Source organism: Rhinolophus sinicus, chromosome 13, assembly GCF_057876585.1.
Source record: "Rhinolophus sinicus isolate RSI-liver-muscle chromosome 13, RSI-T2T, whole genome shotgun sequence".
Classification (NCBI taxonomy): Eukaryota; Metazoa; Chordata; class Mammalia; order Chiroptera; family Rhinolophidae; genus Rhinolophus; species Rhinolophus sinicus.
This window is the reverse complement of record NC_142513.1, coordinates 44,306,517-44,333,795: the sequence shown is the minus strand read 5'-3', so window position 1 is coordinate 44,333,795 and position 27,279 is coordinate 44,306,517. Positions and strand designations below refer to the sequence as shown.

The 27,279-nt window shown below is 45.0% G+C and overlaps 1 protein-coding gene and 1 long non-coding RNA gene across 2 annotated transcripts; one reads left to right on the top strand and one right to left on the bottom strand.

The window, feature by feature from the left end:
• Positions 1-1,679: 1,679 nt before the first annotated feature.
• Positions 1,680-8,781, top strand: LOC109438662 (uncharacterized). The gene is made up of 3 exons (XR_002136426.3): positions 1,680-1,759; positions 4,543-5,032; positions 6,554-8,781. It is a non-coding gene; the product is annotated as an uncharacterized LOC109438662 (long non-coding RNA).
• A 15,041-nt stretch (positions 8,782-23,822) lies between these two features.
• Positions 23,823-26,842, bottom strand: NXT1 (nuclear transport factor 2 like export factor 1). The gene is made up of 2 exons (XM_019718659.3): positions 26,701-26,842; positions 23,823-24,439 (listed from the first exon to the last, which is right to left on the bottom strand). Exon 2 carries the CDS (start codon positions 24,378-24,380, stop codon positions 23,958-23,960), a length of 423 nt encoding a protein of 140 aa, XP_019574218.1. The 5' UTR covers positions 24,381-24,439; positions 26,701-26,842; the 3' UTR covers positions 23,823-23,957.
• Positions 26,843-27,279: the final 437 nt, after the last annotated feature.

The window sequence follows — 27,279 nt, the reverse complement described above, 5'->3', positions numbered from 1 at the left end:
TGGACTGAACAATTTTTAAGCAAGGGATTTTTACATATACATACTGTCTTCAGATTGATATTATGTTTATCAAAACTTTCAGTAGTTTAAAAAAAATAGTCCTCAGCCTTCAGCAATTGAGCTCAAATAAATGTCTTCAAGAAAAGCCTATAAGACAATTCATTATAAAAGATGGAAAACACAAATGACACCTTATTTTGGAAAGAGTACAGATTCCATTAAAACTTAAAAATATATATATCCTCTCATCATGAGCATCACAATTGAATAAATTTAATCCAGGTACAAATGCTTTTAAATCAACTTTGCTTCAACACAGCATGTCAAAACAGGTGATGCACCAGATTTTATAGAACAATTTCAAATAAAACCTTGTTGCAACATTACTGCAGTCTTTGTCATCATCAAGGATCCTATCTAAGTGTTTAAAAGAGCACATAAAGTATTTAGAATGTGTTATAAGTCTAAGTAGACATAAAAGTAAGATACATGGAGAACAGCAGCTAGGATAATGTGTTCTGACCAAGTTAGTATTCAGTGCTGAAAGGACTTCTTTAGTTGGGTGTCATAACAGCTTTAGTGCCTTGCCAAGTGAAGAAACCAGATATGATTATTATAAATTTTATATCCAGTTTCCATTAGAAATGTTACATGATCAGGTACCAAGGTGGGAATTACATCAAGCTTATTCAAAAACCCTTTAGAAATCAATAAGGATAAAACACCAAAAGCCCTATACAAAACTAGCAAAGAACACAAATAGACAATTCACATAAGTACATATGGCAGAGACATTAGGAGTAGAATACAGACATACATCAGAGATACTGTGGGTTTGTTAGTGTTCTAGACTACTGAAATAAATCAAGTATTGCAGTAAAGCAAATCATAATCTTTTTGCCATTGGAGTGTCTTTGCCTTCAATTTGTAAAAAAACAACAACACACACACATTTGTGGAGCACAATAAAGTGAAGCGCAGTAAGACGAGGTATGCCTTACCTGATAAGATAAACCAGTGAATGTGACAGATTGACCCAAAGTTAAACAGATTTGATGCAGCAGAAGTTTTCATGGGAAATGCAAGCTTGGTCAATTTGGGGGGAAAATTCGTGTGTGTGTGTGTGTGTGTGTGTGTGTGTTTGTGTGTAGTAATTATCCCTTCCCTTAAGCCATCGTGAACAATTTTCATGTAAGGCCGTGCACTTAATGCTAGTGAAAATTTGGAAACAACATATTCACCCACAAGGAGACCACTGACTAAGATACATCCATGCTCTGATTTATTATGCGTTCACTAAAACAACGTTTAGAAAATGTTCAGTGGAACTTGCACTAATCATTTCATAATGTTTATCAAATCATCCCGTTGATATTTAAAGATACACCATTAACTTGTCAATTATACTTCAATAAAGCTGGAAAAAATTTTACTGATTTGGGAAAATGCTCATCATATAATGAGTAAAGGCTACACTATTTTACATAGGGAATGATCAAATTTAAAAACCTATAGAACTAGACCGGAAAGAACTATCAAATTCTAAACTGCAGTGAGGCCAGTGCCGAAAAAACTTAAAACGCAGCTTCAACGCCCCGCCTACCTGAGCCCGCTCCGCCCACCGCGGCTCCGCCCCACCACTCTTACTGCGCCACCATTGGGCCGGCAGGCCGGTACACGCCCCTCGTGGGCTCGCAAGAGCGGAGGGGCGGGGCCGGCGGCTCTGGCTCGGCGGCACACGCTGCCCGTTGGCTGTCAGGTAATTTTCCAAGAGGTCGGGCACGGGGACTCTCAGGATGATGACGTAAGCTGTCATCCTTGCTAAGTAGCTGGGTGTGGGCTGAAAAACTTGTGTCCCAACCTTGGAATTATGGCCAGGGGTTCTAGTCCAGCGTTCTCCCCTGCAGAGCTACCCTCAGTGCTCCGATTTTCCCTGTTCGCCAGGCAGCCCTACCCTCCCTCAGTCCTCTAGGTGGAGATGCTGGGGGCCGTCGTCGCGGCTCTTTGGGTCAGAGGGCCACTACAGGCGCGGCGTCCGGGTTGTGGGTAGCTAATGCGCATCCGCGAGGGGCAAGTAGCCCTGCTCGAGGCCAGGGCCGTGGAGATCTGGAGCCCAGGCGCAGTGTGGGCTCTAGTGGAGGAAAGACGTCGCCGCCTAGTGGGTGATACAAATAAGGTTACTTTCCAGTAGACGAAATTAAGCATATTCACGGAAGTTTGGGGGTCAATCAAGATCTTATTTGAGTTTTAGCACGTCTTAACTTGCGTTAAATTTGGGCAGATTATCAGAACTTTAAGTTATGTCTCACAAGGTTAGTTGGTGATTTTTAAATATTTAGTATATATATTTTTGAGAGACACCCCCCCCCCCCTTCGCCCCCAATATGTTTCAGTGAAACATCTTTGGAGACTTAATTGCTCAGGTCAGGCTCAGGTTGGGCTGTTCTGTGGGGAAAAGTGAGGCCACTCCTCGCATATATACCCACAACTTGAATTTCATTTACTTCTGGCTGTGAAAACACATTCCTAATTCTTAAATGATATTTTAACTTAAAAAGCAAGACGTGCACACTGTATAAAAGATGAAGAGTCTAAGAGGACAGAACAGCAGCAAATGCCTTGTCCCCACATTAAAACCCTAGAGTCCAATCCCTAAGGACAGACATCATTAAGTTTTGGCCAATTTTTCCAGAAAGTCCATGGATACAGAGCAAGCCTATGCCATAAGCAATCTCATCCCTTCCCCTTTCTAAAACATAAATCAATTCCCTCGTCTGTAAAGCATAGTTGAAAATAGTGTAGAATACCTGGAACAGTTCTTAGGATGTTCTTACTAGGCTGTTAATATTCTAAAGAGATTAAACTTTGCTTTTGTGAGGACTAATATTAAAGATTGTTTCATATTGTAACAAATCTTAAAGATTGTTTCATATCATTCATATCTTTTCAAGGCTATACAACAATCCATTCTGTAGAAACATTATAACCGATTTAATTTCTTATTGGTGGACATTCAGGGCACTTTCACTATTACCACAAAGACTACTACGATTAAGTATACAAAGTTGGACAATTGCATTTGCAAAATACATATACATAGGAATGGAACTACAGGGATGGGAGGGTGAGTTTTAAATATCACTTGCCCTCAGAAGAGCTTGCACCAATTAACACCCCCAACAACTGAGCAGGAGTGCTCCTTTTCCTGGTGCCTGGCCATCATAGGGTACAGCAAAATGTTTTGGTCCATTATCCCTATAATAAATGAAAAGTGATGATTTGCATTGGTCGGACAACAGCTTTGACTGCAAATTGCAGAAAGGCTCATCAAACTGTCTTAACATGTTAAAAGGGATTTACTGACTCCCAAAAGGTATGAAAGTAGAGTACATGGGCTTTGGGGTTGGATTAGTCCCATAGTGGATCAAAGCTACCAAGAACCTAATTTCCTTTTCCCTTCTACTCTTCAGTTCTTTGCTGGGCCCAGGTTCCTGAACCTGTCATACTTGTAAGGACAGTAGGATTGCTCTGCCTGAGACTCATTAGGATGTCTATTCAGAGAGGAGCAGGGGTTCAGTCCCCTGAAAATTTGTTACAAAGTGGAAATTGCCACAACAGTCACTATAGTCCTCATTTAGAATGTGCATTTAAAAATTGAAATTGGATGAGCACCTTGTTGGATATCAAGAAGCCATCTGTATTTCTGTGATTTGCATGCATGAGTCCTTTTCCAAATTTTCTACCTTGCTAAGCCTTACTGATTTATAGAAACTATATAGTAAATTATCTTTGTCTTGTGTAATAACTATTTTCCCCAATTTACTGGCATCCTTCAAGATGCTATGAACATCTCTTCACAAGCTCCCCTCAACTACCACTCCCACCCCCAACCTGACCCCTGGCCCATCATTTGGAAATAGCAGTAGAAAAGCTGGCCAAGAGATTGTTTCTGTTGGTTGTCTAAACTGGGCTGAGACTAGGGTGAGGCAAGTGGGTGCCTAAGGCACACAATGAAAGGAAGTGCTTGCCCTCAGACTTGGTCAAGTGCTGGCCTTGCAGTGGTACAGCCCTGAAAGGAGCACCTCCTTAAATTTTGCACATTTGTCATCCCGTGGTCTCACACAGCCAATGCCCTGTGTCTAAAGGACAAAGCAACATTCTGTAGTTTTCAGTTTGCTCTTTACAAAGGAGAGATTGTCTCAGTTAAGCAAGGTTGTGGGGGAGGCAGGGCTGATGTTTAAGGTCAATCAAGCAACGTCTAATCTCTGATCTTTCCCAAAGACCCCAGGGCTATATGCTCTAAAAACATCCTCTACCAGTCTCTTCTTCTTAATCTGAGAGTAAACTCATCTTCAAGTGATTTGGGGGAGTTAAGGATTCTCTAGTCCTGTTGTCCTATTAGGTCTCAGCTGCAGGGTCAGACTCCTAAAGAAAGCCTATCCCATCTTGCACTGGATGTTTTAGGGGTTGGGTAGATTGTATTGATTGATGATCTCCATTTCTCACCCCACATGTATCCATCCTCTTTCCCATCTGTTTCAGCTCCTGTAACAGACAGCATCTATTTCCATGTTTATTAACCCTAAACTCAGCCATGTGACTTGACTGGCTCAATGTAATGTGCAGAAGTGACAGCGTGCCAGTTTCAAGAGTTGGCCTTACCAGATGAGTCCCACTGCTGCTTGCTCTCTTGCACCTCACCATCACCATGAGACCATCTCCAGGAAAGCCACTGCTCCCAGGAAGAAGATGACAGCACGTGGAGCAGAGATTTACCAGCCAAGGTGAACCAGCTCAGCTCAGGCTAGAAGATTCCTTGAACAACTTGTAAACTCCAATGAGATCAGCCAAGCCTCAGCCTTATGTTGCATAAACTAAATAAAAGCATTTTCTGTATGTTGCTGAGGTTTAAGGAATGTTTGTTACCCAGCATTATTGAAGCCATAGTTAACTCACACAGAACACTGCAGACGCCTGTGCAGTCCTCTTCCCTCTGTATTTATATGCTGATCGCCCACTTCGGACTGATAAGGTAGGTAGGTAGATAGAAATGAGCAGGAGAAGGAAAAATTTAGTCCTGGCCAGAAAGCCCTTTGCTGCAACTCTGACTTGGGACTGTTGTCTTCATCCCAGCAATAGAACTTGGAAACAAATGCTGTCCAAAACATTTATATTTGCAGGCTGTGAAAATGTTACCATGCTAAAGGTCTGCCTGCTTGCCACACAAAAGCCAAAATTTGAGAGATGAGGTTGGTGGAAAGAAAAGCAGGTTTATTTAAAATGCCGTCATTCTGGGAGGATGGTGGACTCCTGTCCAATGGCCATCCCCATCCTCACCTCCAAAGGTTTTATAGGCATGTAAGAAGAGGCAGAACAGAGGGAAAAAGGGGAGAGGGGAGGTGGTCTTGGTTGGCCTGGAGTAAACAGAATCATTGAAACTGTCTAGAGTAAACAGAATCATTGAAACTGGTATATATAGTAAATGCATAGTACAGACAGAGTCATTAAGATTTGGCAGGAGGGGAGGAGAGAGAAGAAAAGGAAAAAACTTTCAAAAAGTCCTAAGCTAAACTGCACTGTTGAATTGAATTACACTAGAGGTTTAAATTTCAAAATAGAAGATACAGTGTCACCCTTATAAAAACAGATGAAAGGGAACATGAATTTATAAATCTGGTTTAGAAAATTAATTGTAAGGCAAATCTAAGTGGAGAGGTTATTATTTTTCTTATTTTTGCAACTTTTTGTAAATTTAAAATTATTCTAATACTAAAGTTTAAAAAATTAATTGTGCTGAGGAGTGCTGTTAATCCCTGTGTAGGTTCTTTTTTATTCTGGCCTAAATCCACAAGCCTTATGGGGAGAGGAGGAGAAGGGAGGAAGGGGAAGGATTACACTTTCTCTGTGTTTCACTGTCTCCTGCTTATGGCTACTTCCATGTCCCAGAGGCAGGTCAGCTCTGGAGTGACACTGCAGCTGGGAGGCTGTGACAGAGCAAGGTCTATTGGTTTCTTTCTGTAGCTTTGGTTTTGGTTTGATGAAGGCCACAGTGGCAGAGCAGAGGGGTGGGCAGAGGGAGCAGAAAGAAGTGGTGAGTGGTCTGAAAGAGGAGTGGTGAGGCTCTAACAGGGCAAAGATGGGAGGGACAGGAGCTGGGAGGAGGTGAAAGAGAGAGTGACTTGGAGCATTCTGGTAGAAGTGAAATGGGGGATGGGGAGTGAAATGACAGTGAGCAAAGCTGACAGGGCTCTGGTGGACCATTTTAATTCAGGTTAGATATTCAGGAAATGCCAGGAAATCAAGAAGCTTCTGAACGTGGTCTGTTGCAAGCTCAGGAGGTACACGCACACCCATCCTGCTTATATTTGTTGACCATGATCCATGTAGCAGGCTCTGTCCTAAGAACACTGCATGCGCTTATGCCAAGTATAAATACTATCCCATTGTGCAGATGAGGAAACTGAGGCTCGCAGATGCTAAGCAGCAGCTGAAGTTTGAGCCCAGTTCATGTCTCTGGAGTGACCATTTTTTAACCTTCACATTTCTCCAACAGATCATAGTTTCCCAGTGAGAGAAAAGGAGGGATATTCCACTAAATCAGTGGTGAGCATCAGAACCATCATGGACAGCTTGTCTGATCAGTGGTGGAGCACAAGAATCCAAGTGCCCAAGTGATGGTCCAGGGTAACATTGCGCTAGAAGGTCTCTAGAGTGCATCTGGAAATAGGGGTTGGACTTTGCAGATTGCAATCTTGTGCTCCTTCCAGGCTTGCAGCTTCTGATACCCAAGAAGGAAACCTTTCTCAAGAGAGAAACTTTTCTGAGGTTTCCTTGTCCAGCACCCAAGATTGTGATCTCTTCATTGTATTTCAAGAAATGCCACAAGCCAGTGTGCAAGGCCACGACCGAGATTGTCAATGTTTACTGCACCAGCGTGGATGAGCAGAGGGACCAGTTGGCCCTGCCGGAGATGGCCGAGGCCACATTGATGTGGGATGGAAGCCCTGTCTCCAGGCAGAAGGCCCTGGTTAAGTTTTTCAGCTCACTGCTTTCCAACTGATTCCATGTCAGCACAGTCCACTGCCAGCCCATGAAGCACCCATAAATGGATGGCTAGAAGATGGTCCTTGTTGTAGTCTGTGGGACAGTGAACTTTGAGGGGCGCCCACAAACACAACTCCCACTAGACCTTCATTTTGAAACTGCTCCCTGGTCTGACCACACAGATAGGTTTCACAGAATTGCTCCTGGTTGAGAAGGTGGTGGGCATCAGAATATAACCCTTGTGGTCTCTAATGTGCTGGCCGCGTTTTCCTCGTGGTGGGTGGCGCTGCTGCATCCCTATGCTGTACTGAAGTTCACAACTGTACTGAATACTACCCTGTTTCCCTGAAAATAAGACCTAGCTGGACAATCAGCTCTAATGCATCTTTTGGAGCAAAAATTAATGTAAGACCTGGTATTTATTTTATTTTATTACATTACATTACATTACATTACATTATATTATATATTATTAAAAACCAGGTCTTATGTTATGGCAAAATAAGACCAGGTCTTATATTAACTTTTGCTCCAAAAGATGCATTAGAACTGATTGTCTGACTAGGTCTTATTTTCAGGGAAACATGGTAGCAGCCTGTCTGTTGATGTTATGTTTAGTTCCCTTTATTGACCTATTCTTTTCCTTGCCCTATAAAAGGCCCAAGATCTGAAATTCTGAAAAGTAAAAATGCAATAGAAATGTTGCCAGCTTTGTGTGCTTCGGATTGGGGTTGGTTGGAGGGGTGTTTGGGGGTGGGTAGTGGGACACCTGTGGTGGGATGGGAGGGATCAAGTTGCCTTGGCTAAGCCCACATGCACAGGACTTCATGCAAACACACATACACATGCTCACTCACACATATGCCACCATCCTTAGAAAGTGAAATAGGTCATCTTCAGCCTAAAGAAGGAGATTCAGGTTGAAAACTTTATCCTTTATGCTCCCACTTGATCCTGTTAAAAGACAATGTTCTGGGAATAAGGTCATCTTATACACTTCATGCTAATCAGTGATTACCTGGGTCACCTTCCTTTCTGAACTGGGAGATGACAATGAAACAGTAATTATAAAGCCATTGCAAGATGGTGGCAGAGTGCAGGCAGGGAGTGGGCCTTGGCTCTAACCAAGGGTGACTCAGCTAGGAGAGGAGATGTCTTCATGTCAGGATTGATAAAAGTAAACTGGCACCCTAAGATACTTAACCATAGAGCTGGGAGGACTATGGGTGGAGCATGGCTCCTTGTTAACTCTCTAGTCTTGACTTCCTGTTGAACTTTATGGTGACTTCCGGGGGGGGGTGCGAATAAAAGGGGAAGAAGCCATGTTGGTCTGGGGACTTTTTCCCACGTGGGCAGCTGGTTGGGACCGGCTGGCGAGTATGTGTATACCACTCCTTGATGGCTTTGTTTCTTTTTTCTTTTCCTGAATAAACCGTTCTTTTGGTGGATTTTATGGAGAGTTATTTTTTGCTGGTCAACAGGATCTAAATTACATCTACATTTACATTAGGAAGTTTTTTTCCAAAGTAGTTTCAAGTTCATCTTATGCCTCATTTCAAGAAGAAAGCTGGTATAGCTCCTGATGTTCTTGGGAAGCGAAGGAACAAGGTCTTTCCAGCCTTGTCTCAGTGGATCCCTGATGGACAGGATGATATGGAGGGAGGTAGACAGAAATGAGCAGGAGAAGGGGAAAGTTAGCCCCGGTGAGAAAGCCCCTTGCTGCATCTCTTACTTGGGTCAAGATGCCTGGCATTTGCCCAGCAGGACTCCAGGCTTACACATACCTCAAAATCAAAGAGATGTGTTGTTAAAAGTCAGAGAAGGGGGGAGCCCATCCTGTTTGTCACTAATACCTTAATAGCCCAACAGGACTCCAGGTTTTCACATAACACAATGTGTAAACACATCCTCCAAACCCAAGGGGATGTGTTTACACATGCCCCTAAATCAAAGTAATGCATTGCTAAATGCCAGAGGACTAGGCACCTCAGGGGAAGAAAGAGAGATAAGAGAAGGGAGAGGGGGAGGCATTTCTATCCATAGAAATAAAAGCATTCATGCAATGTAAGGTGAGGCTTTTTCTCTCCGTGGGGTCAGCCCGCTCCAAGTCTAGCTCCACATCTTGGAATATACTCACATTTTCTAATAAACTTGCTGTTCTAGGCTGTTTCCCTCTCTTAGGTCAGCCCGCTCTATGTTTCAGAGTGTCCTCTCTTTTACTAATAAACTTCTGCTGTTCATGCTGCACAAAATTTCTGTCTCTTGATTGAAGTCTTTCCTTCAAAAAGACAAGAGCCAAGGTTCAACTTCACTTTCCCCATAACATCCTTCTGGTACCATGACTTGGATTCACAGGACTCACGTATATATTCTCTCTCTGTCTCTCTGTCTGTCTCTCTGTCTCTGTCTCTCTGTCTCTCTTTCTCTCTCTCTCTCTCTCTCTCTCTCTCTCTCTCTCTCTCTCTCTCTCTCTCTCTCATTTTCCGTAACTCTTTTCTATGGCCAAGTTACCCTCTGCCACACAATTTGATGGGCATGGGACTACCTTTAAAAGCCTTTAGGGCATCCACTACCTTTAAGAAGGTTTCTGTGATAGGATGACCCAGATGCAGGTTGGCACAGTAGGCTTAAGTCCCACTGGGCAGAGGAAAAGACCCATGCAACGTGTAAGATTCTGGCCACAAGCATTTAAGTCCACTCCCCACAGGGACCCTAAGTAGATAATCACTAGGTAGCTCAGCTCTCTTTTTCTCTCTCACTTGGCTCTTGGCTTTCCCTTTTCCCTTAGGAAAGCCGTAAGCTGACTTCGCAGTCTGCTTTCTTTCGGAGACTGCTCTTTTCACCTGTTCCCTCCACCACCCCGGGAAGGCCTAACCGCATTGTGGGCATGGGTCGGGCTCTTAAACGCTGTTAGAGCACCCACGACTTGAAGACTCCCATGATAGGATGAATTGGGCCATAGATCAGGAAAGAGGCAATAAGTATCCTGCCGATGGGAAGAAAAAATCCCAGCAATGTGCAGGCACACTGTTATGCAAACATACACTGTCCAATCCCCACAGCGATTCCCCCACAATAGGAATAGTACAGCCTCCTGGGAGTTGGCACTTTTTTATTTCAGCCCCATGATGGGTGCCCTTTTGCTGCCTTGCCTTTGTGAGAATATGTAAAGATCTCTTTCTCTCTCTCTCAGCTACCTATGCTGAGCACCACCCACTCGCTTGAGTGGGGGCTGCCTCTAGCTTGCTTAGATACCGCCTCCACCCCTCCCAGCCAAGGCCTCTGGCCTGCTGCAGGCTTGCTCACTCTCTCTGTCTCTCTGTTACTTTCTTTTTCTCTTGCCCTCATACTCTGCCACATTATGGCCCATAGTGACAGACAGGGACAGCTTTAAGGAACTTTGTGATCGATTAGCCTTCCTTGATCTCATTCTCAGCCCCTTAGGCCAAACTTTCCTTCTTCTGTCCTCACAAAACAGCGTTCTTTATTTCCGGGATCTTCTCCAGCACCTCTGGGGGCTGAGGAAGTTAGATTTATGTCTACAACTAGCCGCTCTTTTTGCCACTCGGGCAGGTTCTCCTGTTGTGTTTGCACAAGCCCCCACTGACTGGAGCTGGCTCCCTTTAACTGGCTTTGGCAGAAGCACCTCAGCCCAGGCTATAGCCCACTCGGTATGGGTATGGGTTTCTGCTTCCTGTGCCACTGCCTATCTTGTCTGTCTCCCCAGGCTCGGTTTAACTCCTCAGAAGCCAGAGTAATGTGGCCTAGGAATATAATTGTGATGGAGATAAATGACAAGGAGAAATCTCTATTTCCTCCTAATAGATCAGACTAATCAATTCGAAAAGTCCTTTCAGGGATGGGCTCTTAGGGTCATTATGGATAGGATCTTCTCAGAAATCTGGACAGATTGCCAATGGTGGGATAGCTACAAACTAGCCAGAAGATATAGGATTTATCCCCGAGTTCAGAGTAACAGCAGCTTTGGAAGCTGGATGTGTCAGGTAGCAGGCAGGGAACACTTAAAGAGAAAAGGACAAAGACACGTCTCTCCAGACTACAAAGGTGAGGGGGAAGACAGAGGGGTCTCTCCCAGCAAGCACGCAGTAAGGTGCACCTTAAGGCACATTGAATTCAAAGCTTGGGGGACGTGACAAGCTTCAGGGAGAGGTACAAGGCTGTTGCAAAGTCTGAGGCAAGGGCTGCTCTGCCTTGGAAGGTATTTTGGAGACAGGGGATGGAGAGGGGATGCCCCACTCCCCCTTCTCCCACTTTGTCTTTTCTTATAGATGGGTAACTAGAACTCCATCCTTCGGGAATTGCCATTCAGCTGTATTCTACTAAATTGGAAACACGTTTGACTCTGAAATGCTAAAGAAGAAGCTCATCTTCCCTGCAACACAACTTGGCCTCAATATAAATTAGGAAATGGAAAAAGCTGGCCTAAAAAATGGCAGTTTAAACTGTAATACCATCCTACAGTTAGACTTCTCTGTCACAGGCTAGAAAAATGGATAGAAGTACCATATGTCCAGGTCTTTATGGCTCGCAGAGAAGACTCAGACCTCTGTCACTCCTATAAGATAGACGCTTCAGTTTTAGATCTATGAAGTCATCCACCCAGGGGTCCTGATCTCAAGGACAGCCCAGCAGACATCCTCTAAGCCCCTCTCCCTAAGGGACCAGCGGAGTCACCCCTCCTAGCTGCCCCTCCTCAAACTCACAAGGGTCTTCATTTCTATACCCAAGGCCCCCTTGTGCCCCAAAGTGCTGCCCCCTCCAGGACATAAGCTGAGGCTTAACAGGTAGCTCTGGGAGAATGCAGGTCCCTTTCCCTATGCAGGACCATCTCCAAATAAAGAGAGACTTAGGGAACTGCTCAGATGACCCTGAGAAATACATCAGCGGGTTTCAGAGGCTTGCTCTTACTTCTGAACTCTCCTGGATGTTCATGTCTTCATGGGACAAACTTTCTCTAAAACAGAAAGGTAGACAATTATGGAGGCTACCATTCACCATGCAGATGGTCTCTATGTGACTAACCCTAATTATCCAATAAGGGCCACGGTTGTACCCAGCACTGACCTCAGTTGGGACTGTAACTCCCCAGAAGGCACTTGGCTGTGAAATCATTTATCCCTTTGTTTAACCAAAGGCATGAGACAACGTGAGATTAGGCCAACTAATTACTACAAGCTGGCTATTATTGACCAGAGTTCCTCTGAGAACCCTACGGGTTTTCTGGAGCAACTGAGAGAGGCTGTCACCAAATATACAAATATAGATCCTGATTCTCCTGAAGGGGAGTTAATGCTCAAAGACCGGTTCATTACTCAGTCTGCCCCAGATATCAGGAGGAAGTTACAGAAACTAGCACTGGGGCCCAGCACTCACCTGGGGGAGCTCCTTAAGATGGCTGACTTGGTCTTTTACAGTCAGGACCAAGAGGAGAAGGAAAGGACCTGGAGAAAGAATAGGAATAGCAAAAGCAAAGGAATAAGAGACAGGCTCAACTATTGGCTGATTTACAAGTCCGGCAGCCAACTCCAGGTTGCACAGGACAGTCCAAGAAAGTGCTACAACTGGGAAGACTGGACACTGGCAACGCAAATGCTCAGAAGAGAGAAAGCCATGCCCCAAAAAAGAAGTTTGGCCACTGGGGAAAAGACTTCCCAGAGGGCCAAAGGTCCCCTCCCCATTGGACCCCCAACCCTTTATGACCTTGAGCTGAAGGGGCCCGAAGCTCCCTCTGACTCCTGGAATTGTCATCAAGGGGATAGAGCCCAGGGCAACCTTGGACATGGCTGTTAGGACCATAAATTTTCTACTTGATATGGGAGCTGTTTATTCTGTGCTAAACTCTTTCTCTGGTACTCTCGGTGCTCACTCTGAACTCCTGCCAAATAGTTGGGGTAGCGGGTGTCGGCTGGAAAAAAAAAAAAAAAACTGTCCAAAAAATCCACCGAAAGTGGTTTATTCAGGAAAAGAAAAAGGAACAAAGCCATCAAGGCGTGTGTATACGCACATTTGACAGCCAGTCCCAACTGGCTGCCCACATGGAAAAAAGCCCCTAGACCAATATGACTTCCCCCTTTATTCGCACTCCTCCCTTTGAAGTTACCACAAAGTTCAACAGGAAATCAAGACCAGAGAATTAACAAGGGGCCCAGCTCCACCCATGGTCCTGCCAGCTCTATGGTTAAGCATCTTAAGATGCCTGGTCACTTTAATCAAGGGGCAGCCCATAACCTGGAGGTTTACCCCTTCTCTATGCTGTTCGTGGGGAGAGACTCTCACTCATTGATCATTATGCTAGAATGCTCCAGCCCCCTTCTGGGCAGGATTATTCTCCAAAAAGTAGGGGCACATCTAATATTTGGAAATCCTGTCCCTAATATAATTATATTGCTCTCTGACAAAGAGACCTCTATCTCGGAGAAACCCAATTGGTTAGACTTAGTAAATCCAGAAGTTTGGGCAACAGAAATCCCAGGATGAGCCAAATATTCCACCCCAGTTAAAATTCAACTCAAAGGTCCCTCCCATTACCCCCACCAGTGACAATATCCACGGAAACCTGAAGCCAAAGAGGGCCTTTGGCCACTTATTAACTAAGTTCTCAAGTATGGTGTGTTAAAACCAGGCTCATCTCCCTGCAATACCCCAATCCTCCCTTAAAGAAAAGTTCCAGGGAATATAGATTAGTCCAAGATCTAAGGATCATTAATGAGACAGAAATTCCCCTCCACCCTGTATACAATTCTTGGGGAAATACCCCCAGAGATAGAATGGTTTTCAGTCTTAGATTTAAAAGGTGTCATCTTTTGCATACCCTTCTATCCTTCCTCTCAATTTTTATTTGCCTTTGAGTAGGACAGTGTTGGGCATCATCAGCAGCTTACTTGGACTGTCCTCCCACAAGGGTTTGGGGACAGCTCACACCTCTTTGGTCAGGCTTTGGCTAGGGACCTAGCCTGACTATCTCTTAAGTGGCATACTGACTATCCGCTTATCCAGTATGTAGGTGATTACTCATTTGCTCCCCCACCCAAGAACTAGCATAACTACATGTTACGCAGACCTTAAATTTCCCAGCCAAACAAGGCTACAAGGTCTCCAGACCAAAACGTCAGCTAGTCAGTCAATAGGTCCAATACCCAGGACTAATCCTTACCCTGGGGGGAATGACTATCCCCTGACAGGGTCAGGGCAATTACTCAGCTGCATCTCCCATGACCAAGAGGCAGCTCAGAATATTCCTCAGACTTTCTCGGGGTACTGTAGACTCTGGCTAATTGGATGTGGGCTCAGGGTGCAGCCTCAAAGAGAGCAGGGAACAAGTCCCCCTTGTTTGGGGATCACAGCAATAATAAGCCTTTGTTATTGCAAAGAGAGATCTTACTTGGGCTAAGGCCTTAGGGCTGCCTCAGCCCACAAAATCTTACCAGCTATGTGTCACTGAAAAACAAGGTATAGCCCTAGAGGTATTAACCCAGGAATTAGGCCCCACTCAATGCCCGACTGGATATTTAGCTACGAGATTAGACGCGGTGGCACAAGGATGGGCAGGTTGTCTCTGCAGTAGCGGCAGCTGCCCTTCTAGCATAAGAGGCCTCTAAAATTACCCTAGGACAGGCCTTAGAGGTTTTCACCTCTCACCAGGTGGCTACCTTATTGGCCCTTAAGGGCCCCCATTGGATGACAGACAGCAAAATATTAAAACATCAGGCCTTGTTGTTAGAAAATACTAACAATTGCCACCCCAATAAACTTTAATTAAAAAAGAAAAAGTAAAAGAAAATCCTGACATTACTATCCAAAGATTCATGACCCTTAACCCTGCCACTTCACTACCTTGCCCAGAGGTGGGCACCCCTATACACTCCTATGAAGAAACCATCAACTTGACTTATGCTAGCAGGAGAAACTTAAAGGACCAGCCTATAGAAAACTCAGATGAGACTCGATTTACGGATGGTAGCTGCTTTGTATGAGAAGGAGTCAGGCATGGAGGATATGCCATAGTCACTGCATTTGAAACCGTAGAGGCCAAAACATTGCCCCCGGGACTTCAGCAAAATTAGCTGAATTAATCACTCTAACTAGGGCTTTACAGTTAGGAAGAGGCAAAAGGGTTAATATTTACATAGACTCTAAATATGCTTCCTTAGTGCTCCATGCCCATGCTACTATCTGGAAAGAAAGAGGATTTCTCATTGCCAAAGACACTCCTATAAAACACGGACCTTGGATATTATCCCTCATAGAGGCTGCACATTTGCCTAAGGAGGTAGCAATAATCCACTGACAGGGACATCAAAAAGGACAGGATGAAATAGATCAAGGAAATCATCGGGAAGATCAGGTGGCCAAGTCTGTCATCCTCTCTAAGGAAAAATTAATGGGGGCCCTCATTCCTTCATTACCAGACCTCCCTCTTCCCCCGTTATATAACACGGAAGAGAAAAACTGGGACATTCAAAGGGGAAACACTCTTAACACTCAGGGACGTTATGAGCTGGTCAAAGTCTACACCATCCACAGTCCCTCCAGTAGAAATTCATTAAAGGATTTCATGATTCCTATCATTTTGGACTGGATAATATGCACCAAATCTGCAAGAAAATGTTTACTGGGAAACGCATATGTAAGACAACCAGGTATGCCATACCTTTATTAACAACTTCCAGGAGAATAAGCCTCCCCTGCTTATACACCGCATTCAGCGTCAGGGAAGCTACCCAGGAGAGGATTGGCAATCAGATTTCCTTCAATTGGCTCCATGCAAAGGATTTAAATATCTCTTGTTATTTATTGACACCTTCACCAGGTGGAGAGAGGCATTTCCCACCTCAACAGAAAGGGCCCAAGAAGTTTCCAAGCAACTGCTAAAGAAAATCATTCCGAGGTTTGGCCTACCCCGGTCCTTGCAAAGTGACAATGGGCCTTCTTTTACCTCACATGTTACTCAATAGGTGGCTAGGGCACTGGGAATAAGATATTTCTTACATTCCTCTTGGAGACCTCAGAGCTTTGGCAAGGTGGAAAGAGCAAACCAAACTCTTAAGGACATCCTGAGGAAGCTCTGTCAAGAAACCTCTCAGCCATGGATTAACCTTCTACCAATAGCTCTGTTGTGGGTTCAAGTAGGCCCACAGGCTTCCCTAGAACTCAGCCCTTATGAGGCTCTATATGGGAGGGCCTTCCTTTCATCTGACACACTCCTAGATTCAGAAGCTACAAACCTCCTTCAATATGTCATCTTTCTAGGGCAGTTCCAGGAAGCCCTCAGGGCCTATGCACAAAAGGCTCTGCCCTCGCCTACAGGATAGAACCTACTATCACCAACCCAGTACGTACCTGCCTGGCAGCCAGCTCTCATCAGATCTTGGAAAGACGACACTCCCACATCCCAACTGAGCCTAACTTGGAAGGGTCCCTTCACTGTCTTACTTTCTCCCCCTACAATCGTCAATGTGCCAGGAATCTCTAACTGTATACATCACTCCGGGATAAAACCCTGGAAAGTTGATGAAGGAGACTTGCTAACTGGATCACAGTACTCCTGTCAGCCACTAGAGGACCTCGAGTTGCTGTTCAAAAAGTGCCACTAAGTATTGATGACTAACCCCTGACTACTATCTATCTACTGGTTGATTTTTCTCTTAATTCTTATTTTTCTTTTTCCTACTTCTACTACTCTTTGGCCCATGTCTTTTAAAAATACTTGTCAAATTTGTCTCCTACACATTAGAGCAATTCCACTCAAAAAATGATTGTCCTCCCGGGATTCCAACATGTTCCTCTGGAAATAGAAGACTTAAGATTTATACCAGCCTCCTTTCAACACTGTCATTTGAAACTTTTGCCTCCCACCTGCCAGCAGTACAGGGAAAACACCTCCTTCCTCCTGACAGAGAGCAAGAGGATAAGACCCTGACTGTGACATTGCCCTCTTTCAGCAGGAAGTAGATACAGAAGAGACACATCATCCCCTTTCCTAAAAAATTTCAGGTTCTGTAACTCTTGAGGGGTAGGTAGATAGAAATGAGCAGAAGGAGAAATTTAGCCTAGATTAGAAAGCCCCTTGCTGAATCTCCTACTTGGGTCAAGCCCCTGGCAGTTGCCCAGCAGGACTCCAGGCTTACACATACCTCAAAATCAAAGAGATGTGTTGTTAAAAGTCAGAGAAGGGGGGAAGCCCATCCTGTTTGTCACCAATACCTTAATAGACCAACAAGACTCCAGGGTTTTATATAACAGAATGTGTAAACACATCCTCCAAACCCAAGGGGATGTGTTTACACATGCCCCTAAATCAAAGTAATGCATTGCTAAATGCCAGAGGACTAGGCACCTCAGGGTAAGAGAGAGAGATAAGAGAAGGGAGAAGGGGAGGCAATTCTATCCATAGAAATAAAAGCATTCACGCAATGTAAGGAAAGGCTGCTTCCCTCCCTTGGGTCAGCAGCTCCAAGTCTAGCTCCACATCTTGGAGTGTACTCACATTTTCTAATAAACTTGCTGTTCTAGGCTGCTTCCCTCTCTTAGGTCAGCCCACTCCATGTCTCAGAGTGTCCTCTCTTTTACTAATAAACTTCTGCTGTTCATACACAATATTTCTGTCTCTTGATTGAAGTCTTTCCATCAAGAAGACAAGAGCCAAGATTCAGTGTAATTTCCCCAGTTACAAGGAGATATTCCTTCCTTAGGAGACAGTAGCAGGCTGTCTGCATTTCATGTCCTGTGCCCAATAGGGACTGTGGAATCCTGTCTGGTTCAGAGATTGCAACTAAGAAGGAACTTGCTGTCCCCTGTGAGCACTCAGGCCCCTGAGGTTGCGACAGTCCTTCATTTCCCTGTTTCCCAGCTACCTGTCTCAGGACCAGCAATTCCACTTTTGTTGTATACCAATACAGTAGGAACCATGTGGCTATTCAGATTTAATTAAAATAAAAACCCAGTTGCTTGATCACGTGAACCACATATCAAGTGTTCAGGTGTCCCATGTGGCTGGTGGGACATGTCTGTCCTCAAGGGCTCCACTGGACAGCGTGATGCCCTCCCTGATGCCAGCGCTAATGGCTGTAGCCCTGACCCACTCCCCTCCTTCCCTGTTTCCAGAGACCACAGTGCAGTTTAGGGTTTACTATTCTGAAGCACAAATTGGGATGAGAGTGGGGTAACCACCTAGTCCCAGTTTTTTCAGGGCTTTCTTGATCTTAGCACTGAAAGCCCATGTGCAGGAACCCATCAGTCCTGGGTGAAATGGGGTGGTCTGTCTACCAGGCTGAGACCCACAAATGATGTTTGGCTGAGCTGATGGATGGGATGGTGGTACAGCTCATGATCCCCCCACACCCCCTTCAGTGGGGGCACTTTCCCTATCACCCTGATGACACCTTGTGCTCACTGTTAGATGAAACAGTCCTGCATTCATTTAAATTCCCCTGCAAAGCTTCGAGGGTTAAAAGTCCTTGTACCCTGTTCTTCTCTCAACCAGGCCAGCCACCATGTAGGAGGAGGCAGAGGCACCCTTCTAGCCCACTACACCTACCTCCATCACCACTAAGTTTCTCAACAATGATCCTTTGGAGCTAAGTATTCTGGTAAGAAGAGTTTGCTCTCTCTGAACTTGTGATTTTTTTTCTCTGCTAGGGCACTTGAGTGGATTTTCTGAAGCCCCCAAACACTGCTGAGTTCTTCTGGCCTTGGAGAATGTACCTCCTATTCTGCAGGGCTCTTGCTCCCCTAGTGACTCTGAGGAACCCTGAGGACTACACCCACCTTTCTCTTAGCCTCTCCAAGGGCCTAATCACCCAGCACCTGAGACACTCCCTGAGCGGGATCCCTGCTCAGGCCCATGTTTCAGCCAGGAAAGTGACCCAGGCTTGCCCTTGAGAACAGGCTCACCTCAATGCAGCAGCCACTGTCCTTCCTGCTACCCTGTCCCTTATTCCTGCCAGCTCTCCATTCAGTCTCCAAGGTGGATGCTGTTAGAGGAAGGTGAGATCCTTCCCAACACAGCAGCAATATCCACCCTAGCCCAGCTATCCCAAGTGGCCCTGGACTCAAGGTCACTTCAGGCTGTGTCCAATGGGGTCTCATACTCCAGGACGCTTCTGCTAAGCTCAGCAGATCCTGTGGAAGCCCCTTCTCTCTGCTCTAAAGGTAAGGGAGATGGCACCTTACCATTCTTGCTTGTTGGAGGGACAGAATAGAGGTCTAGGAGCAGGTGGGCAGCTTTCTCCCAGGAAATCTCTCCCCAAAACACTCTGCCCCCTACTCTCCCTACCTTCTTATGTGGCAACAGACACTGGCACCCTGAAGTCCCATCCTGGCAAGCACTGGGGAGTTTGGAGTTTACTGGCTATTGTCAGTCTGATGGGGGAGTTGGTACCACCTGGCATCACTTAGGTGCTGCTATGCAATAGGGAGAGGGATGGATGTGAGGACACCATCAGTGTCCATTGCAGACCTTGGCTAATTCTACTACAATAATTGTGAGTTATTCATCATTTCCTCCCTTCCCTCCTCCCTCCCTTCCTTCCTCCCTCCCTTCCATATATATTTTTGTGATTTGACTGTTTCTTTTCTTGTGCTGTTTTTTCCTCCGATTTTTCTTACTGATTTTCTTCCTTACTGATTTGTAATGGTTTTTTTTATGTAGTAAAGTAATACGAGTTCTGACAATTAAGTTCACAAACTCATCCTTAAAAAACTGCTACGTACCTCATTGCTGAATATCACTAGTCTCCTTTGAAATACTCCCCTTGGGAAGCTATGCACCAATGCCAGCACCTAGTCCACCCTTCAAAGCAATTTTGGAACTTTTTCTGGAATGGCCATCAGAGCTGTTGTCATATTACCCTTGATGCCCTGAATGTTATTAAAATACCTTCCTTTCAGTATTTCTTTACCTTTGGGTAAAGAAAGAAGTCATTAGGGGTGAGATCAGGTGAGTAGGGAGGGTGTTCCAATACAGTTATTTGTTTACTGGCTAAAAACTCCCTCACAGACAGTGCTGTGTGAGCTGGTGCATTGTCATGATGCAAGAGCCGTGAATGATTGGCAAAAAGTTCAGGCTGTTTTCATCTAATGTTTTCACACAACCTTTTCAGCACTTCCAAATAGTTAACTGTTTGTCCAGTTGGTACAAATTCATAATGAATAATCCCTCCGATATCAAAACAGGTTAACAGCATTGTTTTGATTTTTGATCTGGACTGACGGAAGTTTTTGGTCGTGGAGAATTGGCTGACTTCCATTGTGCACTTTGACGCTTTGTTTCAGGGTCATATTGGTACAGCCATGTTTCATCACCAGTGATAACATGGCCCAAAACATCATCTTGCTTCTCCAAAAGGTCTTGGCAAACTTCAACTCTCCTTTGCTTTTGTTCATCAGTGAGCTCCTTTGGGACCATTTCTGCACACACCTTCCTCATGTCACGATTTTCAGTTAAGATTTTCTTAACTGTTTCTCTATCGATGTTTACTTGGTCTGCTATGCTTCTCACAGTAAGCCGGTGATTTTGACACGATTCAACTAATTTTTGCAATGTTTTCATCAGTTCTGCTCATTACTGGCTGCCCTGACCTCTCTCATCAGTGACACATTCTCTCTCCTCAGAAAAAAATGTTTAATCCATTTATACATTGCCATTTTCTTCATGGCATTATCCCCATGAACTTGGACTAACATGTCCTTGATTTCACTTCCACTCTTGCCAAGTTTTATAAGAAATTTAATGTTTGTTCATTGCTCTAAATTCAAACTCAGACATTCTTCAGACGGCACACAAAAACACACAATAATGCACGCCACTCAGTAAGATACCATCACATGTCGACACAAACACAGCTATGAGACACTGATATACCAAGGTTATCAAACCTTACCAAGCTGTTTGTAAGTGTTGCCAATGTAAGCACATGGTGGCAAGTTCACGAACTTAATTGTCAGAACTTGTAAATCCTGTCCTTTATTGCACATACTCTTCTCCAGTTTTTTACTGATGATTACGTTTGCCTGCATGTAAAAGGGCCCCCAAACAACAGTGGCTTCAATAAAATGGAAGTGTCTTTCTTGCTCACCTGAGAGAAGCCAGAGGGGTTCTTCCAATGCTGGTGAGGGGTTCCATGAGGTTGACAGGGGTCCCAGGTCCTGCTTTCCATTCCTCCATCCATTTCATGTGGCCAGATTGGGCATCATGGCCCCCTAGAGCACCTAGAACACCAACTCTCACTAGTGCTTTCCAAACAGCAGGGTGGAGTAAAGTTGGGAGTAAACAAGGGTCGGGAATAAAGATTGGCTGCTCCAATCTTCCAAGGAAACTTCCCTGAAGTGTCTCACAATCTGTGCTCATACACCTCTTGCCCAATCGAGTCGCAGGTTCACCCTAACTTGGTGGGTTAGGGAAGATTGGTCTTCCATTTGAGTGTTTTCTGAACTAAAAACCCATTTGCCCTGTTCCTGAAGGGAGAATGGATACTGGTAGGCCACTAGAGGCCTACCTTAGTGCCTTTTAGAATGCCTACTACACTTTTCCTTAAATGTATTGTTCCACAGGGACAAGAGCTATTGTCTTGAAGCTTCTAGGTCAACATGATTCAGACTTCTGGGAGTTCATGTCAAGCTCGCAGAGGGCCTGATCAGACTTGGACCCTCTATCCAGGTCTGAGGTAAATAAAGGTGGTTTTCCTCCTGGCCCTGTAAGGCCTTTGAGATTTGAAGTCCAGCAGCATCTCCCTCCAAGCAAATCTCTGTATTAATCCTCCCACCCCACTCCATTCACTACCCTGAAGGACAGTGCTCCAGGGTCTCTCACAAGTCTACATCTTGGTTTGGAACCTCACTCTTGTATATCTCATATGTATTTTACCAGCATCTATTTGACTTGTTGGATCACTCTTTGTATGTGGCTTTGAAATTGGTTTTACTACTGTTTCCCTGAATATAAGACCTAACCAGAAAATAAGCCCTAGCACGATTTTTTTTTTCAGGATGACATCTCCTGAACATAAACCCTAATGTGTCTTTTGGAGCAAAAAATTAATGTAAGAACCAGTCCTATTTTCGGGGAAGCATGGTATTTTGATGCCTGGCCTGATTAGATTATGAATCCCTTGAGGGCAAGGAACACACCTGGGCCTGCTTTGGTTCCCCGGAGTGCCATGGCAGAGCCATTCCCTTACAACACGTTTACTGTCTGCCCATTGCAAACCTTTTTCCTCACTTGAGAATAGGCTTTGCTACAGTAGGTAACACATACCCTAAAACAATAATGGCTTTAAGATAGGATTTACCTCTCATTTAAGAAGTCAGGAGGTAGCCAAACTGGGGTCACTTTGGTGGTTTAACATGGTGGTTTAACCAGAGACCCAGGCTCCTTCCGGTTCAACACAAATCTACCTTTAGGGTATAGCTGAGCTGTCCTCATGGTCCAAAGTTGAGTCAGAGCCAGTGGTCGAGCCATCAGCTGTTTTCCAGGAAGTAGAACGGAGGAAGAAGTCTTTTGAGCAATATTCCCACAAGCCTAGCCCTTCTGCTTCATTGGTTGGGACTTGGTCATAAGTCAAACTTAGCAATAAATCGAGCTGGGAAGTCCTTTTTCAGGTGGGTACTGTCTCACTAAACATTGGGCTTCAGGAACTAGATAAGGGAAAGGGTAGTAGGAGGAAAACTGTCATTTATGTCAACATACACATCAGTATTCTTTACCTTCTCAAATTCTCTTTCCAAATCCTAACCCACAACCCTATCTCAAACCTACTGTGTTTCCCCGAAAATAAGACCTAGCCGCTCTAATATGTCTTTTGGAACATCAGCTCTAATATGTCTTTTGGAACATCAGCTCTAATGTCTTTTGGAACAAAAATTAATATAAGACCTGGTGTTATTTTACTTTACATTAATTTTTGCTCTGAAAGATGCATTCGAGCTGATTGTCCGGCTAGGTCTTATTTTCGGGGAAACAGGGTGGCACACTTGTCAAAGAAAATTTAACTGGGGAAGTCATGTGCATACGAGATCTCATCTATTGGTCAAAGGATGATGGAATCTTCTACAATTTTCTATTCTTTTTTTTTACATTAAAGAAATGTGATTAGAGTTGTTCTTCAGAGTCAATAAAACTAGCTTCTAATTCTGATGCCTCCACCACCCCAACCCCAGTACCTCTTCCTCTTAAAACCAGTTCTTCACTTTCTCTTTGTTGAGAGTAGTTAATATAGGTGTTCATTTATAAGCAGTTATTAATGCTTTAGTATTTCACCTGTTCTCATTTAACTCTCAGCTAAGGTTCTAAGGTAGTGCCCAATCACCTCTGTTAGGTGATTCTGATGTAAAGTGCACTACACATTAAGACACTTAGGGTGCTTTTGAAACATGGCAATGCTCAGCCCTACCCTCAGATATTCGGGTACAGTGGGTCTGGGATATGTGACCTGAGTAAAAGTAATTTCAACGTGTCCCAAGAATTCCAGTGTGGAGACGACTGTGAAGCTTAGCTCCAGTACACCTATGTCTAGGACATGTGCTTGGCCCTGGACCACACACCTCAGCAGGTGCCTTTTACTAAGCTTACTGCCTTTAACCCTTCTTCTCCTTCAAATCTAATCAAACTCATCAGACAAGGGAAAAGGAACATTTGTATTATCGTTTTATTTGTCAGAATTCCCAGAACCAGGGTCTCTGTTGGGCAAATAGAAAAATAGAAAATTGTACTACTTTGAAAAGGGAACTATGACCAACAACTTTACACTCAGAAAGGAGCTTCTTGGACTCGAGCAAATGCAGAGTTCAGCCTAGGAGGTGTAGCTGCAACAACAAACAGGAATTTGTGTCCTCACATTTTGAGGTCTGAGTTTTCCTCTAGAGCTGGGGCTGAAGCAGAGGCCTTTCCTGCCATACTAGCTGGCCCAGTCCTGGAACCGAAAACAGTCGCTTGCTATTTTCCACACTGCATTGCTGGGCGAGGCCTGGGCGGTCAGGAGGAAGTTCTGGTTGAAGTCCCGTTGTTTGTTGCCTTCAAATTTCACTGTTCCACAGATCACAACGAGGACTGTAGTCTGGCTTGGGGTGGCTTCATCATGAACAGGCTGACAATCTACCACATTGATTTGGAACTCACTGGAAGGCAACATTTCAAAAAACTCACTCAAGGACTCTTGTCCCGAAACAGCATTTCCGTTCCACACCAGGGTGGCCGTGCCCATGTATAGGCGGGACAGCAGACGCCGCCGCTTATCCATGGTGGTGTAGTAGACATTGACAAACTCCTCAGCAGCCCTGCAGGCCTGATCCACGTAGGTCTTGAAGTCCACTGATGCCATCTCTGGCTTTGATGAAAGAGATCTCAGCCAGGTGTTTCTGGCACCTGATGGAGCCGGGGCTGTGGGGCAGGAAGATTGAAGAGAACTCATGTGAATGCCAAACTTCGTTCTGCCCTGACAATGAAACACTCCTCTTCTATTGGTGGCAAAACAATTACATACTGTAGAGAGATGACTCTAGGCTCAAATTCCTGCCAGCATCTATTCTTACTGAGCCTCAGTTTGCTCATTTTAAAATGGGAATACTACCACTTGTGGCATAGTTGTAATGTGAGAATCAAATAAGACAATACATACCAACTGTATAGTTACAAAGCTGGATACCTACATACTCAGAAAATGGTAGCTATTATTATGAATTTTAAACATCTTCTTTTATAAAATATAGTACTGGACTATGGAAACCCACTTTTTCCTGAAAGCGTGGAACAGGTGTGACTGTCTCTAGAGAAGTAGGGAACCAGTTTACCCTGGGTAAAGACAGTGAACCATGTGGAAGTGAACAGTGGCCCAATAAAGGCCAATTAGATGGTGCATGCTAATCAGCTAGTCACAGTCTGGGAAAGCCTATCATGAGTTCACCCAATGGAGACTGGAAGGGCAAAAAAAGGGGAGGCTTCTTAAGATGGTAAGAGAACAAATGCCAAGAGGACAGAACCAAAATGGTGGCCATAATTCTTATCAGCTATAAGAAGCAAACCCGGAGGCTTACTGGGAATGAGAATGGAGAATACCTAGCATCTGTGAGCACAAATACCCACCAGGTAAGTCCTGTGAGACATGACGGAAAGACAAGTTAGAATCGAAGAAATTCTATGGTGTGGTGGTGGGGCTGGTGGTGGCAAGAGAGTTTCAACTATAGCTGAAATGTAACATTTCTTTAAAAAAAAATGTCCAAAAGCATAAAGAAATATCATTATTTTTTTATTTTTTTTATTTTTTCCAGGATCTGGTTCACTGTTCTAGTTCTGTTCTTTTCTGCATGGTTAAAATATTTCACTAAACAAATTTTAAAAAGTCCAACAGAGGACAACATTACTAAAATAGTGGATATGTTTAGAATTACAAAATTAAATAGTGATAAATTTTTTCATTTCACAGACTGGAACTTTTTTTTTTAATATCTGTTTGTGAAATACATAAAAGATTCCACACAGGACTGGGAAGGAGTCAGGTACTCTTAAGGGCTGACAAAGGTGGAGCCCTCCGCCTCTTGTAAAGAACTGTAAGGAGCTGGGAGGGAGACTAGTTCTAGAAATGAGCAGTTCCAGAGCCAGGTACAGATGTTGGGTTTTCCACTCTCTCCATGGACCTAAAGTCAGGCCTCAACACTCTTGAGTTAGTACTTGCTAAGTGTTTTACATGTATTACTTCATTTAATGGTCACCACAAATGGATGATGAGAGGGTATTACTATAATAACAATTTTACTAATAAGAAAATTGAAACTTAGGTCTGGATCAAGGTCTTGACAGTAAGTACACTCCAGATTTATCATTTATAAGAACGTGTGTGGCCCCTGAAAATGTTGTCAAGACTATGTTGTTCTTTTACTTGCTTGTTTTTTTAAGCTCCTGCACTTTTGATATCAAGTCTATAACAGCACAGTTCCAGGATGGCTAGTTTGAAAATTTTCTTTCAGGGGCCCACATTTCTCTCTTGCTGGAATTCCCAACGACCCAAAGCCCACATTATTTCTCACACTGACATTCCTCTCTTTCCACCATCTCATTTCAATTTTGGAAACGCTCCATCTCCACCCGTTCCTGGATCACGTTCCCCACTTCTGCCAAAGCAGTCTGTCCAGTTTAACCTGCTCCGCCCCCATAAGCATTAAAACGACCACTGCCACTTCCTGTGGTTCAGTCACCCACAGAGCTTCCGGCTAGCCAGTCTGTATCAAATTAGAAAAAATAATGAGACTGAAAAGTGGAAGAAGAGAGGCTGTGAAGCTCGCCGTCTTCAAAAGTCCCCACCGTCCAGTTCTTTGGAGCGGGACCAGAGAAGATGCATCAGGCCTCATTTCAGGTCAGGTGATGAGTGGCTTTTAATAAAAAACGTAAAGTATCCTCTCCCCGGCCATGTTCTGGCCCGGGACCTGCTCCAGGTCCAGTACATACTCTGAATCCCCAGGCGAATTTACTGCCTAGCTTTCTGCACGCGTGATAGCCTGATACAGAACTGCAACGCCGCCACGTGGACAAGGACAAAACCGGCTTATTCCTGACAATGGAGGGAGGGCGTGGGGTACACACGTGAGTCTAGGGGATTCCTCGGCCTAACCTGTGGTCTTCAGACTGACTGAAGGGGGGTCACGAACCTGCGCCGGTGAAGTCGAGGGTGAGAGGGGCGGCCTCGAGTCACGTGGGCGGCGACTTCGGCCAGCTGGGCGGCCGGGGTCAGCGTGCGCGGCGGCGGCCGCCTCGGTCAGCTGGGGAACCGCGGCCCCAGTCCGCTGCGCCCCACCCGGGCCGCAACTCCACGGAGGGCCGGCCCCGGAAGGTCGCCGGCGTGCTTGCCGCGGCCCTGCACTCTTCCGCCGCTCGCCTCAGGAGGAGCCAGGAAAAGCCGTCATCCACCCCTCCTCTTCCTCCCGGGAGGCTCCTCCCCGGTGCCGGGCCCTCTGAGCCAGGAGCTTTGACAACGGCCTCTGCCGGTTACCGCGCGGTTGTCGGTTCTTCACTCAGAAGCCAGCGCCCCCGACTCCGGCCACGCCCACCTCCTTGTGACGGGCAACTGTGCCAACCAGTGGGACGGCGGGCCGGGAGGCTAGCTCCGCCTAGGTGTGGCTCAAAGGAGGTGGCGACTTCCGGGAGGGGCGCTTTTTCAGAAGACCGCTGCATATCCATGCTGGACTTCTCATTGGTCAACCGGATCATAGAATCCGACCCACCCCCGC

Bases quoted from the DNA above. Each gene is read 5' to 3' on its own strand.
- NXT1 (XM_019718659.3), bottom strand. From the start codon at position 24,380: ATGGCATCAGTGGACTTCAAGACCTACGTGGATCAGGCCTGCAGGGCT.